Below are 16,032 nucleotides of genomic sequence, written 5' to 3' on the forward strand. Positions count from 1 at the left end.
ATCTTCTCTCCTTTTTTTTGGTCAATCTAGCTGAAGTTTTTTTTAAAAAATCTACTTTTGGTTTCATTGATTTTATCTATTTTTTAATTCTCTATATCATTAATTTCTGCTCTTACTTTTATTATTTCCTTTCTGCTGCTTCCTTTACGTTTCATTTGCTCTTATTTTTTCAGTGTGTTAAGGTGGAAAATTAGATTATTTATTTGAGACTTTTGTTCTTTCTAAATGCAGAAATTTATAGCCATAAATTTATCTCTGAGCACTGCTTTTGCTACATCCTGTAAGTTTGGGTATATTGTGTCTTCATTTTTATTTATCTCAAAGTAATTTCTAATCGCCCTTTGGACTTCTTTTTGACCCACTTGTTATTTAGGAGTTTATGGTTTAATTTTCATATAGTTCTAAGTTTCCCAATTTTCTTTCTGTTATTGATTTCTAACATCATTTCATTGTGGTTGAAAGACATCATATATTATTTCTATCCTGACTCCAATTTCTTGAATATACATGATTAATTAAATTAACAGAATATGGTCTGGTTTATCCAAAGAGACTCTAGCCTAATGGATAAAAGGCTAAGAGGTCAAGGAATGCAATCCCATTCCTTGGGTCACTCCAAAGATGCAGAAAGAGTCACTGACGTCATTGCTATAGTCAAGGCCCCTAAGCATGGACTCACTGTTGCTCAACCACTGGCATGGAAGTCCAAGCCAAGGTCATAGAGGGATTTGCTCCTGGCTAAGAACCCTGGTGTCTTTTACTCTTCTAGTTAGTAGAGGAAATTATAATTGCTCCAGGTAAAATGTGTATTTTCATTGTGCTTTCTTTTTTTTTTCCCTACAGCAATTTTTCCATTTCTTAATCCAGTTTTTGAATTATTAAATATATTTCTATTTCCAAAGAGTGTTACTGATTTTTTCACAAAATCTGTAAAAAGGATAAAAGAAAGTCGCCTCAAAGATAAAGAAAAGGTAAAATCTGGGGGATTACATAAGAGTATTCACTTTTTGATAGTTTATTGAGCTGTATACATATGATTTGTGCACTTCTCTGTAAATTTTTAAAGGTAGATAGAGAACTCTAGGGTTTAGAGTAAGAGAGTTCTAACATTTTGGAGGGAATGAAGAAGGTGGACACTGGAGAAGGAGATAATCAAATAAGTCAGAAAGCAATGATTAAAATTTAATAAGCGTTAAAATTAGTATGTTACCACATGAATATTGTTGACATAAAAACTTTACCACTTCCCTTCAATAAATTGTGAAAAGATAAAAATTACAGCTTACAAATTATTTTACTGGTATTATAACTTCCCCAGATCTTATATTGGCCAAAAATCACTTCCTTCAAGCCTTTCATTTTGCGCATTGCTCAATGGTGGGCTCCAGCAGGCTACCTCGTGAAGTATAGTGTATCCTGAATTTCAGCCCTAACCTAGTCTGGAGTGGGCAGGAGTCTTCTCTGGGTATTGAAGCTGTAAGCTGACTAACCCAGCTTTGACTTCATGAGTCCTGGACATCAGCATCTGCAGGTCTGCAGGTCAGGTAGACGGGGCTGAGTACCACAGGATGTGACTGAAGATTGCATAGAATTCTGAGTGGGTGGGGCATTTGAAGATGTTTACACAAAAGCTGCTGCTGATCTCTGCAAATTTCAGGTTATTAATCTATGTGGCCATTCATTAAGAATTAAGGCAGGAGAGAAAAATGATTTAAGTCAGGGTCTTTCTCCTGAGCAAGGAGGCATGACAAGAAAGGGTGCAGGCAACTCTTTGACCAGGAAGCTGTGTTCAGAAGCCAGAGAAGCCAAGGATCAAAGAGAGCAAGGATCAAGAAGCAGTTGGACATGATGGCTAGCTTTTTCTCAGGTAAACATCATGCTCTCCAAGTTTGAAGCTGGATGATTTTGTTCAGACAAGACTAGTCACATTTATGGACTTGAAGGGCCTATAGTCTCAGGAAAAAGGCTAAGTACTGCATTCCTGATTTATTTTGGACTTCACAAGTGACTGTGTATCATTGGAATTTTTCTTCTGCTTCCAGCAACGAGTGGATTTCCTTCAGCTGATGATTAACTCCCAAAACTCCAAAGAAATGGACACCCATAAAGGTAACCAAGGAGTTTTCAGAGGGCCACTATGGGGAAACTTGGAGGGTGGGGATGGTTCCAAAAACATGCAGGAAGTTTTCCAGATAGATGAGAATTTCTGCCAAATTGAAGAACGGCGCATGTTCAGATATAAATTGTAGTCAGGGGAACCTTCTAGAAGCAAGCATGCACAACTTTCGTCAAAGCTTGATGGGCAACCATAAACATGTATTTCATGCCTAGAAGTCAGTCAGTGGTCTGTGGATCACCTACATCAGAACTTCTGGGGAGCTTGTTTCCATGTCAATTTTTAGACCTCATCCAGACCCAGTGAATCAGAGTCTCTGCCTGGAAATTTGCATCAAGGCTTCATCATGTCTGGAGGCACATTGCTCCAGTGTTGGGTGACATTCACTTTGACACTTGATTAAAGTTCACTAGCTTAATATACTGTAAAGTTTTAATTTTCTCCGTGTAATTAGTAAGTAACTAATGGGAGAAGCCTTTGAGATTGTGTAAACATTCTGTTTATCTTCAAAATCACCTACTAGTTTTATTAATGTGGATCTTTTTTTTTTTACTGAAACTGCTATTACTGTGATGGTTGCAAAATGATAATTTTCTAATTCCATCATTTATTCTACATTTATGTGTTGAGTTTCCCTTTTAAGAGATAATTTTCCATTCTCTCCAATTTATTTATTTATTTGTTTGTATCTCTATAATCTCATTTATTACTAATTTAATCTTTTCCTACTTAATTCTTTATTTTGTTCCTCAAATTCTCTCAGATTTGTCCAATGGAAGCTCTTTCAGGTGGGCTCCTGTGTCCTTTTTTAATATTCTTCCTTTTGAAATTTTACTTTTCAAGTACTTTATCTTTTAGTGCAACTTTAGATTCATGGGCAAAATTTAGCAGAAGATACAGAGATTCTTCACATACCTCCTGCCCTAGGTACATACAGCTTCTGCCACTGTCAAAATCCCTCACTGGAGTGGCACATTTGTCACAATCAATGACCTACGTTGACACATTATTACCACCAAAAGTCCATAGTCTACATTAGTGTTCACTCTTGGTGTTATACATTCTATGGGTTTTGACAAACATATAACGACATATATCCACCATTATGGTCTACCAAGTATCACGTATCCTTTTCACCTATTATTTTCTGAACATTTCCTTGCTTTCTGATGCAAGACATTCCAGATTTTTTTGTATTTCTCCTGACCAGACTTGCAATCAAGCATTTCTCCAAGGAGCCTGGTTCCTTTTAGTAAGAAATGGTATTTAGAAACAAAAATGTGTCCTCTTGTTTCTGATCATTTATAGTAGCTCACTGCTACTGAGGGTGTCTTTGCTTCTAAACCCTCTCGGTGGAGGTAGCTAAGAACATCAAATATTTTTACACAGATATGACAAACATAAATATTTCTGTATCTACCGATAGCCAGTGATGTAAACATGCTCTGTCTCTGTCTCTCTCAAAAAAGTCTCTGATTCTAGTTTATTTCTATGACGAGAATACTCCCATATGTTCAATTTCAAGTTACTAATGGTTTGACAAACACTTCACAGAATTCCTGAACATTTAACAATTGGTCCCTAGACAGCAGTGATGATCCGACTCCAAAACAAGAGTATAAATATAATATATCTATGTCTAATGCTTACATCTATTTCTATCTTTCTCTCTATCTGTCTCTCTCTGTCTAGTCCAATACAGCTTTCTGTCGTGAAGGAAATATGCTATATTTGCACTGTTCAATATAGAAACCACTAGACACATGCCGCTATTGAACACTTGACATGTGACCACTACCACTGAAGAACTGAAACTGAAATAGTATTAAAATTTAATTGGTTAAAATTTAAATAGCCACATGTGGCTACCACATTGGACAGCACAGATCTAAACTTGGAGTATCATGAGATTCATACTAACCAGAGGAAAGAATATGATCACTGAATTTACCCACAACAGCATCACGGAAATCGTCATTGGGAAACCAGCAATTTGTAGTCCTTTCTTACACTTACTTTGAAAAGTTTTTAGTTTTGAATTTAATGAGTATGATTGGTACCATGTTTATTTCAGTGCTCTAAGAATCTAAATTTCCTAATCTAGTCTCAATCAAATAGATTAGAGCCGGAGCATACTTAGTGTCTTTCAGGAGAAAAACTAAACTAAAGGGAGGCTAACTTATAATCACAAGGGCAGTTTTCTGAGCATAAAGTAGACAAAGAGGGGCAGCATATGCTGAGGAAGATGACATTCAAGCCATTAGTGAGTAAGCATTGTCATTACTCCTGCTGGACCCTATTTTTCTACATTTCATGCTGGCCAATGCCCTCTACTGACACGTTCTTTCTTCTCCTATTTTAACGCTGTTGACTAGACTAAGGTCAGTTACAACTCTTCTGGCATTTTGTGTGTCTCTGTAGTTGCTGTATATATCTGAGGTCTTCCATTTGAAGACTTGTGCCCCAGGTCTTCCAATACCTGATGCCTCTCAAGTACAATCCATGCTTTTCAAGCTAGGTTGTGCACACAACCCACTACATCTTGTGAAACTTCAGATTTTGGTTAGATAGTTCTAGGGCAGGGGTTGAGATTCTGTGTTTATAATAAGCTCCAACGTACTGCTGAAGCTTCTGGCCCATGGGCCACGCTTTGAGTAGCAAGTGTTTATCTTTAGTGCAGTGTTATTCTCTTAAGTTCCCTCAAAGATGATTCTATGAAAAATCCTTTAATTTTCTCTACAATTAAGCCTTAATATTGAAAACTTTCTTAAAATTTTTCAAGTTATATTTTAGCTAGAGTAATTTAAGTTTTTCCTTGGAGGAGGATGCTACCACATATTACTTATATAGTTGTAGTAAAGTACTTTTCGGATTCTCCAAGGGACATGCTAATAACACTGTGTATGTAAGCCAGAAATGCTATTTCTTAAATTACCCAGCTGTGTTGGTGGCATAATACAGGGTCTCATAACCAGGAGCAGAAGGCCAAGAATAGTATAGACCTTGGGAAAAATAGGATTAAGATAATTTTTGCCTTTTTCTGGCTTGGTCAGATAGCCATCAGAGTGCAAACCACTCTCAATTTGACTGTGAATTGCTTTTCTATTTTTTCTCTAGTGGTTTGGTAGTTTCATTTGGATTTCTAATAATGTAATCTGTGCTGTTTTACAATGACATGCTTTACCTAAACTGTCTTTCCTCTCCTTTTAGCTCTGTCTGATCTGGAGCTTGTAGCCCAATCTATTATATTTATTTTTGCTGGCTATGAGCCCGTCAGCAGTTCTCTTTCTTTCCTTCTGTATCTTTTGGCCACTCACCCTGATGTCCAGCAGAAGCTGCAGGAGGAGATTGATGCAACTTTCCCCAATATGGTGAGTGGATGATACCTGGAGGGAGGGGGAAAGTGAAGCCTTCACAAGAATATCTCCTCACCACTTCCTAGAAGTGGTGCAAGAAAGCATAAATATCAGTTCTTTCCGTGCTATTTAGGGAGGATCTAAAGAGACAAAAGCAAAGAGAGAAACCTAGGTAGTGTATTCTGCTCACATAAATATGAGATCTTTGAAAAAAGTGCTGGTCCTGGCATATCAATTGTCTGTTCCCACAATAATGTTAAGTAAAAATCACAAAACCTCAGTGGCACCTAACAATAAGTTATCTCTGTTGATATTGTTGATATGATCCACACATCTCTCAAAGTACAGAAAATGAGTCTGGGTGTGTTCTTCTCCAGGCAATGGTAGAGGCAGAGCATGAAGCCCAGTCCTGTGGGTGTCTTTCAAAACTGCTTGCATCACAATTAGCCATAATTCCATTGGTTCAAAGCAAGCCACATGACCAACCCCAGAGTTATAATGGGAGAGCACCACAAGGGTAGATGGCAAAGGCCATGAACACAGGAGCGAATGGAGAGTTGGAACCATTAGTGTGATCACCCTGGGTAAACTTTGCAGACAGAAGAAGCCTGGTGTACAGGAAAGAGCATAGGGTAGGAAACGGAAGACATGACTTTGAGTCCTAACTATGGTTTTGACAAGTCTTATGAAGTTTCTGAGTCATGGGTCCTCCAAATATAAGGTAAGGAGACATTTTAGGGCCTATGTAAATTAGAGATTATCTGTATTCTCTGATAAAGCCCATCTTATGATTCTTTTGATTACAGTATAATAGGTAACTTAGAGACAGAGACTAGCTAAGCATTGTGTTCTCCCTTTCTTATGATAATAATTACAAGGCATCAACAATACTAATAAATAACATTCGCTTCATACTAAATATGTCTGTTCTAAATGCTTTTTATTTATTAACGAATTTAATCTTCATAAAATTCTGTATCAGTTAGGAAAGGCTAGGTTATTCCTCAGTAACAGATTACTCATCAATCTCAGTGACTTTGCATAGCAAAGGTTTACTTCTATCTCACATTTAAATGTCCAAAGGAGGTTAGTGGAGGATGGGAGTGGGAGTTTCTATTCCACATAGTTACTTGGGGATATGCACTTCGATGCTCTGCCTTCTTGTAGCTGATTATCTGGAACATGAGGACTTCGTGTTGGCTGAAGAATAAAGAATAGAGTGATTTTTTTTCAAATGTTTTGTCCCCAAACTGACGTACATCACCTCAGCTCACAGCCTATTGTCAAAGCCCGTTTCTCCTACGTTCAAGTTGGCTGAGAAATTTGGGGGACTACATGGATGTTGGGTGAGCAGTGAATATCTCTGCCACACAGTGCTGTGAAATGTAAACTCTAATTATCTCCATGTAACATATCAGAAACTAAGCTGCAGTGAGATGAAATACCTTTCATACACTAGTCATACAACTAGTGATGAAGAAGCTGAGCTGTGATCCAGGGTGTCTGGTTCCTGAGCCAAAATCTTAACCTCTGCAATATTGCCTCTTCAATATAACACCAGATGATAGCCACATATTGTCCACACAGTTTTAAGATCTCTGCCAAAACTGGAATTCTTTGCGGTTGTGAAGACACCTGCCCTCTGGGGCTGGAGTGGGTTTTTCAGATCTTCAGAGCTTAGAGTCAAATCCTGAAGTGACGGTTAGGAGACTGTTCCAGCAACAGTGGGTGGGGCTGAGAGTGAGGATCTGGTGTTCTTAAAATTTTCAAGAGAAATGAAGTTGTCTGTCCTGGTAGCATTCCTTCTTATCCTCTCTTTGTCATATTTGGTTTAGAACGGTACTAGTTTCTCCTCAAGTTATTTATAGAGATTTTGTATAATTCAGTGTTTCCAAATTTTTTATATATAAGCTAAAGTGTTAGCAAGCAGGATTTTCAACTGAAAAACTTTATGTGGAATTGAGGATTTGCTCTTTTACACGTTCTCTTTCCCTGGTAGAGATATGTGGCCTGTCCTTTGAAAGGGAACAGTGACTTCAGTGTATTTTACTTAAGAGTAAGGGTCATAATATATTAGGCACATTTGTTCACATGAGAAAAGAAAATTCCTACATGGTAATGTGAGGGATTTTGGGACCTAGTTAAAAGATTGTCCCAACAGTCTCCCATAGTCATAGCTACTCTACACATCTCAATGAGCCATCGAGGAGGTCAAAGGAGATGACAGATATTAAAGTGTCTATAACTGCTAAGGTCCTTTACCAAAATAAATTTTTTTTTTTTACTCCTAACATTTCAGTAGTCCTGCATAAGCTGAGTGGAAAGTTGATCCCATTTCTCAGTTTATCAAAATCTGTTTCTTTGTTCCCAGGCACCTCCCACCTATGATGCTCTGGTACAGATGGAGTATCTTGACATGGTGTTGAATGAGTCTCTCAGATTATTCCCAGTTGCTGGTAGAATTGAAAGGACCTGTAAGAAAGATGTGGAACTTGGTGGGGTATTCATTCCCAAAGGAACAGTGGTGATGGTGCCATCCTTTGCTCTTCACCGAGACACAGAGCTCTGGCCACAACCTGAGGAGTTCCATCCAGAAAGGTACAAGGCCCTTGGGAAAGGGAACCCATGTTGGTTCAGGCTGGTTCAAGGATATTCTGATGCCTCTTAATATAGATGACAAACCTGTGATTGTACAATCTTTTATTTGTACATATTTTAATTTTTGTATGTTTTTTAATCTCATTACAAGCATGATCATTATTTGTTTTCAAAATTTTACAATCTTTAGACTAGATAAAAGAAAATTATAGCCGTCCACAGTTCCAATACTTTAAGAGCAATCTCACTGATAGTGTGATGTATGTCTTTATGGACACGGTTCTTTGCATATATTAATTTTTAGAAATTAAAGTTGTGTTATATTGATTTTGAACTGCTTACTTTATGTAACAGTAAACTATAAACAACATCCATGTTACGCTATATGTGTTTGTGTGTGTAATTTTATGCATATACCATTATTTGGTGAACTATTATCTGATTTTAGGAATATGGACTTTTGTTTCCTTTATGGTTTTCCTTACTGCTCTCTTCAGTTCTCTGATTTTGCCACAAACATTCCTACATTCTATTTTTTTAAACATTGTTACGATTTACTCTATGGAATTTTTTATGGAAAATTTTCGACAAACACAAGTATATGTGTATTTGACATATACACACCGTATTCCCTACACACGTCTTTGGAACTGTTTTCATGCATCTATATGTGCCCAACAAAACTTACCCAGCAACCATCAACCCATGTCAGCTACCCAATCCACACACCGCTGCTACCCTTCTCCTAACTCTAATGTTATTTTAAGGCCCATCATATGAAATTTTCTTGAATGTTCTCCAAAATATGAAGGCTCTTTAAAGAATACATAACCACAATGTCATTATCACTTTTTCCAAATCCACATTTTTTCCTTAATATAATAAAAAATTGAACAATGAAATTTGGATAAAACATGAGTCTAACCTTGAAGGAATTTAAAGCCTAGTGGAATGCATAGACAAGGAAGTCAGTGATTATGCTATTGTAGAGTAGCATCTTACTCCTATGAAAATCATCTGATATGAGCTATTCTATGGGAGACAGAGAAAGAGAGAGACAGGGAGGAGTGGGGAAGGGGAGGAGGGAAAATGGCAATGAAAATAATGGGAGACATTTCTCCTGCTTCTTTCCTCCATGCGCACATGACCAACATAAGTTAGCTCAGGTAGAGACCTACTTTTCCTTCAATCACTCTCATTTCTTTTTGTGAACATCTCACCACCCTGGAAACAGTTTTAATGTTTAAAGATAAATTTTGTTTTTACACAGCATTTGACTCATCTCCTCAACAAGACTGAAAGCTCCTATAGAGTCATGGGAATGGAAAGGATCTGTAGCTTTTAACTGTCTCAGTAAAATACCGATAGCAGGATGTCAATGACTACCCACAAGGGCATCTTGTATACCATTGGTTGAGGAGTCTAAGTGAAAACTCCAAACCTGTAGTTCTTGTGCTTTTTATGTTTCAATAACTTATTTTCATCTACTATTGTGGATCCAGGTTCAGCAAGGAGAACAAGGACAGCATAAATCCTTATATATATATGCCCTTTGGAAATGGCCCCCGAAACTGCATTGGCATGAGGTTTGCTCTGATGAACATGAAAGTTGCTGTTGTCAGAGTGCTGCAGAACTTCTCCTTCAAACCTTGTAAAGAAACACAGGTCAGACAGTTAACTTCCTACATAAATAATGTTTTATTGGGAGGTTTTTTTTTCTTTTTTAACTGAAGGAGTATCTCTCTACATATATATATTCTACATATATATATTTATTTAATATATATTTTATATATATTTATATTTATATACTTATATATATTTATAAATATATATTTTTATATATTCATATATATTTATTTTATATATATAGATAGATAGATATATAAAAGAATGTATTCTATTCAAATAGTAATTCATTCTATTGGCCAGAGAATCTATTTTGAACCATCTGTGAACTTTAGGGATCCTTTGTTCTGGATTGCTAAGACTGTGGCTTTATAAAGACCTAAATGTAAAAGTCAGGTAGAGTCAACACAGTTAGCGTGTGTGATTATGCCCAGTACTTTGAAGCTGAGCAAAGTTTTAAATTTGGTTTCAAGTCCCCTGGAAGGAAGGGGAAGTGTGCACAGTCAAGACGTGCAGTGACTACCACGTCATGACTTTTGAAGGATGATCTTTTCCACCAGAACCTACTAAAGCTTCATGACAGTGGTTTTCAACCACTCTTTTTATAATGAAATAACCAGGGGGCTTTAAAAAATCCTTATGCCAGGGAAAAGGGGGGGGTGGGGGTAGGGCACAAAGGGGGAAGTGGTGTACCCACAACATGACTAACAAAAATGTACAACTGAAATCTCACAAGGTTGTAATCTATCATAACATTAGTAAAAAAAAAAATCCTTATGCCTAGATTGTCTCAGAAATTGTAAAATAATTCTCCCAGAATGTGGCTTAAAAGCATCCCCATAGTTTCTCATGTGCAGCCTAGGTTGAGAATCATGGATTGAAAGCATTTATACCAGATGTGAGGGACTTCCATAGTCCAGGGTCATCCTGCCTCTTTGATCTCACCTTCCAGGAACGCTGCTCCAGTCTGTCTTTTATGTCCTAATAATGACTCAACGAATATTCTTCCTGCTTTTCTCCACATTATGTTCTCACCTTTCAAGTCCTCCTTCAATACCCAAGCCCCTCCATGGAGTCTTCCACTCACAGTCTAGAGCCCACCCTCTCCTCTGCTCTATTATTAGTTACTGCAGGCTGATGTCATTGGTCAGACCACCTAACTTTATACTTTGTCCTGAAACAAGCCAGTTTTGTTCTCTATGTTTTCTTTGTACCTATGAATATCTTTAACTTTAGCACCTCACATTATTGCTTTCATAGACTACCAACGGTGCCTTGCAGTCATCCAGTAAATGATTAAGGAGTAGTTTGAAGTTGATTTAGAGCTCTTGGAGACAAATTTTAAACAATTTTAATTTGAAAAATTTAACAACTGACATTTGTGTATGTGCATATTGTGTGTGTCTGTTTGCAGAGGATACGTATGCCATTTGAAATTATAAAATAACGAGGTTTTATATTTATGGAAAGATGTGGAATCTGTCCTCTGGAGAACAGAACAGAAGACATTGACTCATATCAAGCAAGGCCCTGTGATAAGGCTTATTTCTGTGACTTATGCATTTAATATACAGTTCCTTCTCTTAAGTATGCTTTCTTCAGGTAGAGGAGGATAGAGATAGTTTCCATCTCATTTGTGACTTTAGGGAAGCTGTGTGGCAGTCCTGTAAGTGTGAACCAACAGGAGACCAAGTCCTGAGAAAAAACAGGTCTCTCATACACATGTGATGGAGCAGACACTCCCTGTGAGCTCCCAGTCATCCACAGGCTGGTGCTTCTCACCCTTCATGGCAATTTACTGGTATTTTATCAACTGAGTTCAGAAGGTTGCTCTTCTGCTGGGTCCCACAGCACTGAAGGGGTGACTGAGTGAGAATGGAGCTAAAAGTATCAAAACACTGTAGGTCTTCAGAACTTCACCATCTGCCCTGCACATGGGAGCCAAGAGATATTAGAGAATAGGCAAAATGCTTCACAAAGACCTCTTCTCACCATGAAGCTGGATGAGTTCCAATGGAAGAGGTGACTGGACTCTTTAGAAAGTCAAGGATTGTTTATACAACAAAAAGGTGTAAGGCCCATTCAGGATTACATTGCAAGTGCTAATGTATACAAAATTAATTCTATATGGCTTTTAAAAATAGTTTGCTATAATGCTTCAGATTCTGGTTTAAATTTTAAATGTTCATCTCTTTTATTTAAAATGTAGATCTAAAAGGAATACAAACCAGAATGATTTAGTGTCCAGCCTGGTGCAGAATACATGTTCAATAGATAATTTTTTGAATGAATGGACAGCTAAAACTTTCAGTATCCAATCTGACCCAGCTTATAGAATCAATGTAAATAATCAAAGATACATGACACTAAAATTAATGTCCACATGTTTGTGAAGCATTATTTTCCTTAATGTAGCTTGTATACTTTGCTTCTGTTCTTGGTGGGACTTCATTACTCAGTTCTCATGTGCTTTTTAACTGTTTCAGATTCCCCTGAAATTAGTCACTTATGGATTTCTTCAACCAGAAAAACCAATTGTTCTAAAAGTTGAGTCCAGAGCTGGGACCATGAGTGGAGCCTGACTTTCCCTGAGGTCTTCTGCTTTGGTCTTCAAGGAAGCTGTATCCCAGAACAGGAGAGACCTCAATTTACTTTGTGAATGAAATCCAGAATAAAGATTATCTTAACCTACTCCACTTGATGGATGCCTATGGATTCTTACATTCATTGAGCTTTCTCAGTGTCTACTTAGAGTATCACATGTTTGTGTGATATAAAGGGGGGGACAAAGTAAGTGCCAGATATGTGGACTCAGCTTATCTGATTCTCCATTCACCCCCAGTTAGTACCATCTACTCTTCCTAAGCACTGATCAAGAATAAAACTTTCTCAACAATTTTATCAACAAACTTTAATGAAAACAAGAATTATTGTAGTGATTGTAGTAGAGACATTTATATCACATTTTCATTTTGAATATTCTATAAAGTTTTATATTAAACAAGTTTATAAACATCTGTTTACAAAAGTATTATCTGATGCCTTCATACATATTAGGGAGAATCTATAGAACTGAATCTGTGATCCAGTAACTAAAGATTTTCAAGCATCACAATCACTGGTTGAGTGGGGCCTTTTTCAGGGCTCCCATTTGATTTTTAAGGTATGTGAGAGTTAATCCACCATGACTTTGCATCGTGCTTGGAAAGTGTATTCATAGTTTAATTCTCCAATTTTGGGGGCGCATATTTTTTATAACTCTCATCCGAGGCACTTATATTATTAGTTTTGATTAAATGATTTTATCGTACCTCCCATGACTTTGTTGATGGTTGGCAACATGTTTTCTTATACCTCTTTGCACTTTATCCCCAGCTCCCAACTGTTTTAACACAACGGAGATGAAATAAGGAATGGTTGATAGGTCAGTTGATTGGGCAGAGAGGCTACAAATATTCATCAGTCTCAGTGGGTATCAGCAGGTGCAAAGTTCTTCTTTTTCCTTTTCTGCCCCTTCCCTCACCTTCCTTCTTCTCCTTTCCCTTCCCTCCTTTTCCCTTTCTGGATAATTCAATCCTAAAGCCAGTAGGTGGCACACAGCAAGGTGAGCAGCCTCACATTGGGAAATGGGAGCAAAGAAGGGAGTCAAAGTGTCTCCAAGTCAGAGACCAAGTAGTGTGGGGAGGCTGTGCACATTGAGGGGTAGTTTGGAACGAGTGTGGGAGCCCAAGCAAGGTGCGAAGGGGGTCCCTGTGAAAAGATGGTATGGCAAGAGAAGCCAGAGCCTCAATAGGGTGTGGAGAACAAAAGTAGGGTGTGGACGGTGTGATGAGTGGAAAGTGATAGAGTCAGGATTGGCCATATAAAGGGGGATTGATCAAATAAGTAATTATATTAAGGATGACGAGGGCCAGGTTTCTCACTGTTGGAGAATAGAGTCTCTGACTGTAAAAGGGAGAAAATCAGAATGAACCCTGTGGTATCAGAGATTGGAACTGAATGTATCAGTGTAAATTCATGCTTTTCTTTATAGATAGATTATTGATACATAATAGATAGTTAGGGGTGTGCATGTGTGTAGAAATAAAAACTATCTTTCCCTACTTATCTCTACTGTTGTGGCTTAGAAACAGTGACACCCTAATAGCAGTGAGTATACCTGGTGCCACATCTTGGCTTATAAATACCATTTTCCACTACAAGGAACTAGGACTCCTTAGAGAATTCCAGGACTGGGATGAAGAAAGCACAAGATGAACCTCAAACATCTTGTTGTGCTAGAGAGCAAGAGAATGCTAAACAGTGATGGGGAGATGTCAACAAGACATGGAGGCCAGCCCTAGGGGCTTCCACTGACCAAATCGGGCAGTTTAACAATCATAATAAAGAAGTTCTCACTGCATGATCAGTGACCCATTGAATAAAAAAGGAAAATGTGTACATACATAAATATATAAATAAGTGGATAATTTGTAGTTCAACAAGGACATTTACACAGTTTCAAAATACTGCTGCTCAAAATACCCATTAATTACCAGGAAGAAGGGTAGCTTCACAGTAGAAAAACCTTGCAGATAGCCCCTTAATCAAGTGGTCAGAGAGAGCTTCACTAGAAATGGGATAAATTGATTGAGTGTCACCTGATGGGACTCAGTGAGAACTCAGCATTACCTCTGTGATAGTCCTGCCAAGGAGAAAAACCTGAAAGAAATCCTAAAAGAAGTCAGACAAACCCAAACTGAGGAATGTTCTACTCATGGTCTGTAATTGGGTTGTAATCTTCAAAGACTAAAAGTCATGAAACCCAAAAGTGTTCCAGATCCAAGGAGATTAAATAGAGATGACGTCAAATCACAACAGATGGGCACGGTTCTTCTTCTGCTGTAAAGGACATTGTTGGGACAACCAAGAGGATTCAACGGGCTCTGAGGGTTAGATGGCAGTAATGTAGCAGCATTAAGTTCCTGACTTTGGTGGTCATGTTGTGGTAATGTAGGAGAATATCCTTGTTTGTAGGAAATACAGAGGTTTATGAAATAACCAGATCTGCAATTTATTCTGACACGATTTAGGAAAATAGTTCTTTGAAGAGATCTTAGTAAGTTTGTGATTGTTTGTGGGGCTAAGAGCCACAAAAGAACCTTTTGGCTTATACAGTTCTCCCCCTCTCTCACTTTAATTTTACTTGTACTGTTTTAATATAAGGAAGCATCACTACAGAGTGATTGAGAGATGGAGGGCTCTGTAGCTGGAGGTCCTGGGTTGAATCCCAGCTCAGTCCATCACTGAGTCTAGAGCAATCAGTGGCTTTGGGAAAATGCTTAAATTCCCAGGTGATGTGGTTTTAGTTGACCAAGGTGATTCTCCAGAGAATGGGGCATCTCTGAGCTAGTAAGAGCCAATACTCCCAGCAATTGGGGATGGGTACACAGCCCAATGAAAGGGGTATGGTACCTCCCTACACTACATACACTTACTAGTACAACCTTTAGCAAGTTACTTAAAACCTTCATATGTTAGTACTTAGTGCCTCAGAGTACCCATCTGCAAAATAGGGGCATAATGACAGCACCTATCTCAAGTTACAATGGAATCAGATGATGTTTGTGAAGTATATATGACATAGACCACCGAGCATGCAGTGAGCACTTAACAAATGTCAGCTATTATTTTGATTGACATATTATCCTGAGACCTCAGGAGGCCAATATTGGTTTTGAAATTTGGGCTCCACAATTCTCAAGTCCAGCTTCATCTACCATTTCAGAAAATCATTGCATACATCTCTCATTGAGATTTAAGTATGAAATCTTTGGTGTCACAAATGATGCTGTTTAATAAGTTCCCTAAGAACACTATACACATCCCCATTTTAGGAGTGCCTTTGTCATCACAGCTAAGCATGGGAAACACTGAGGAGGATGTGCTGCAGTGACTCAAGGGAAACGCTCCCACTGCATTCATGTGGGCCCTCTGCTGCCCTCCCTTAGAATTGCTTTTCTGGTCCCAGAGTTCCGACAAGTGTTGCTGGTCATGTTCAGGTTGTACGGTGTTCAGGATACATGAAATGCTTAGATGAGATAGGTTTATCTATTCAAGGGTCAGAAATAGGCAGCACCACAGAATTGTCAGTTTTATGTTGCTTAATTCAGTGATTTACTTCCTCTCCTTGACTGGCTGGCTGAAAACTTCTGCAGAGCACATGCTTGCTTATGGGGTTGGAAGGTCATCAGTTGGTTATCTAAACTTCCATATTCGCTTCTTTAGGCCAAGAATTTTCCTGTCAAAATAAAATCTAATTTGAGCATACCAAAAGTTCTTGTGAGTGTAACA

The 16,032-nt window shown here is 38.0% G+C and overlaps 1 protein-coding gene across 1 annotated transcript in view; it reads left to right on the top strand.

The window, feature by feature from the left end:
- Nucleotides 1–12,400, top strand: part of LOC124242227 (cytochrome P450 3A12-like) — a 28,597-nt gene extending 16,197 nt beyond the window's left edge. The window contains exons 8-13 of the mRNA XM_046667033.1: nucleotides 844–971; nucleotides 2,043–2,109; nucleotides 5,327–5,487; nucleotides 7,844–8,070; nucleotides 9,573–9,735; nucleotides 12,186–12,400. Of these exons, the coding sequence (XP_046522989.1) occupies nucleotides 844–971; nucleotides 2,043–2,109; nucleotides 5,327–5,487; nucleotides 7,844–8,070; nucleotides 9,573–9,735; nucleotides 12,186–12,281 (842 nt within the window). The 3' untranslated portion in view covers nucleotides 12,282–12,400. The remainder of the gene's footprint in view (nucleotides 1–843; nucleotides 972–2,042; nucleotides 2,110–5,326; nucleotides 5,488–7,843; nucleotides 8,071–9,572; nucleotides 9,736–12,185) is intronic.
- The last annotated feature ends 3,632 nt before the right edge of the window (nucleotides 12,401–16,032 follow it).

The sequence above is a fragment of the Equus quagga genome, chromosome 7, assembly GCF_021613505.1.
Source record: "Equus quagga isolate Etosha38 chromosome 7, UCLA_HA_Equagga_1.0, whole genome shotgun sequence".
In the NCBI taxonomy this organism is placed as follows: Eukaryota; Metazoa; Chordata; class Mammalia; order Perissodactyla; family Equidae; genus Equus; species Equus quagga.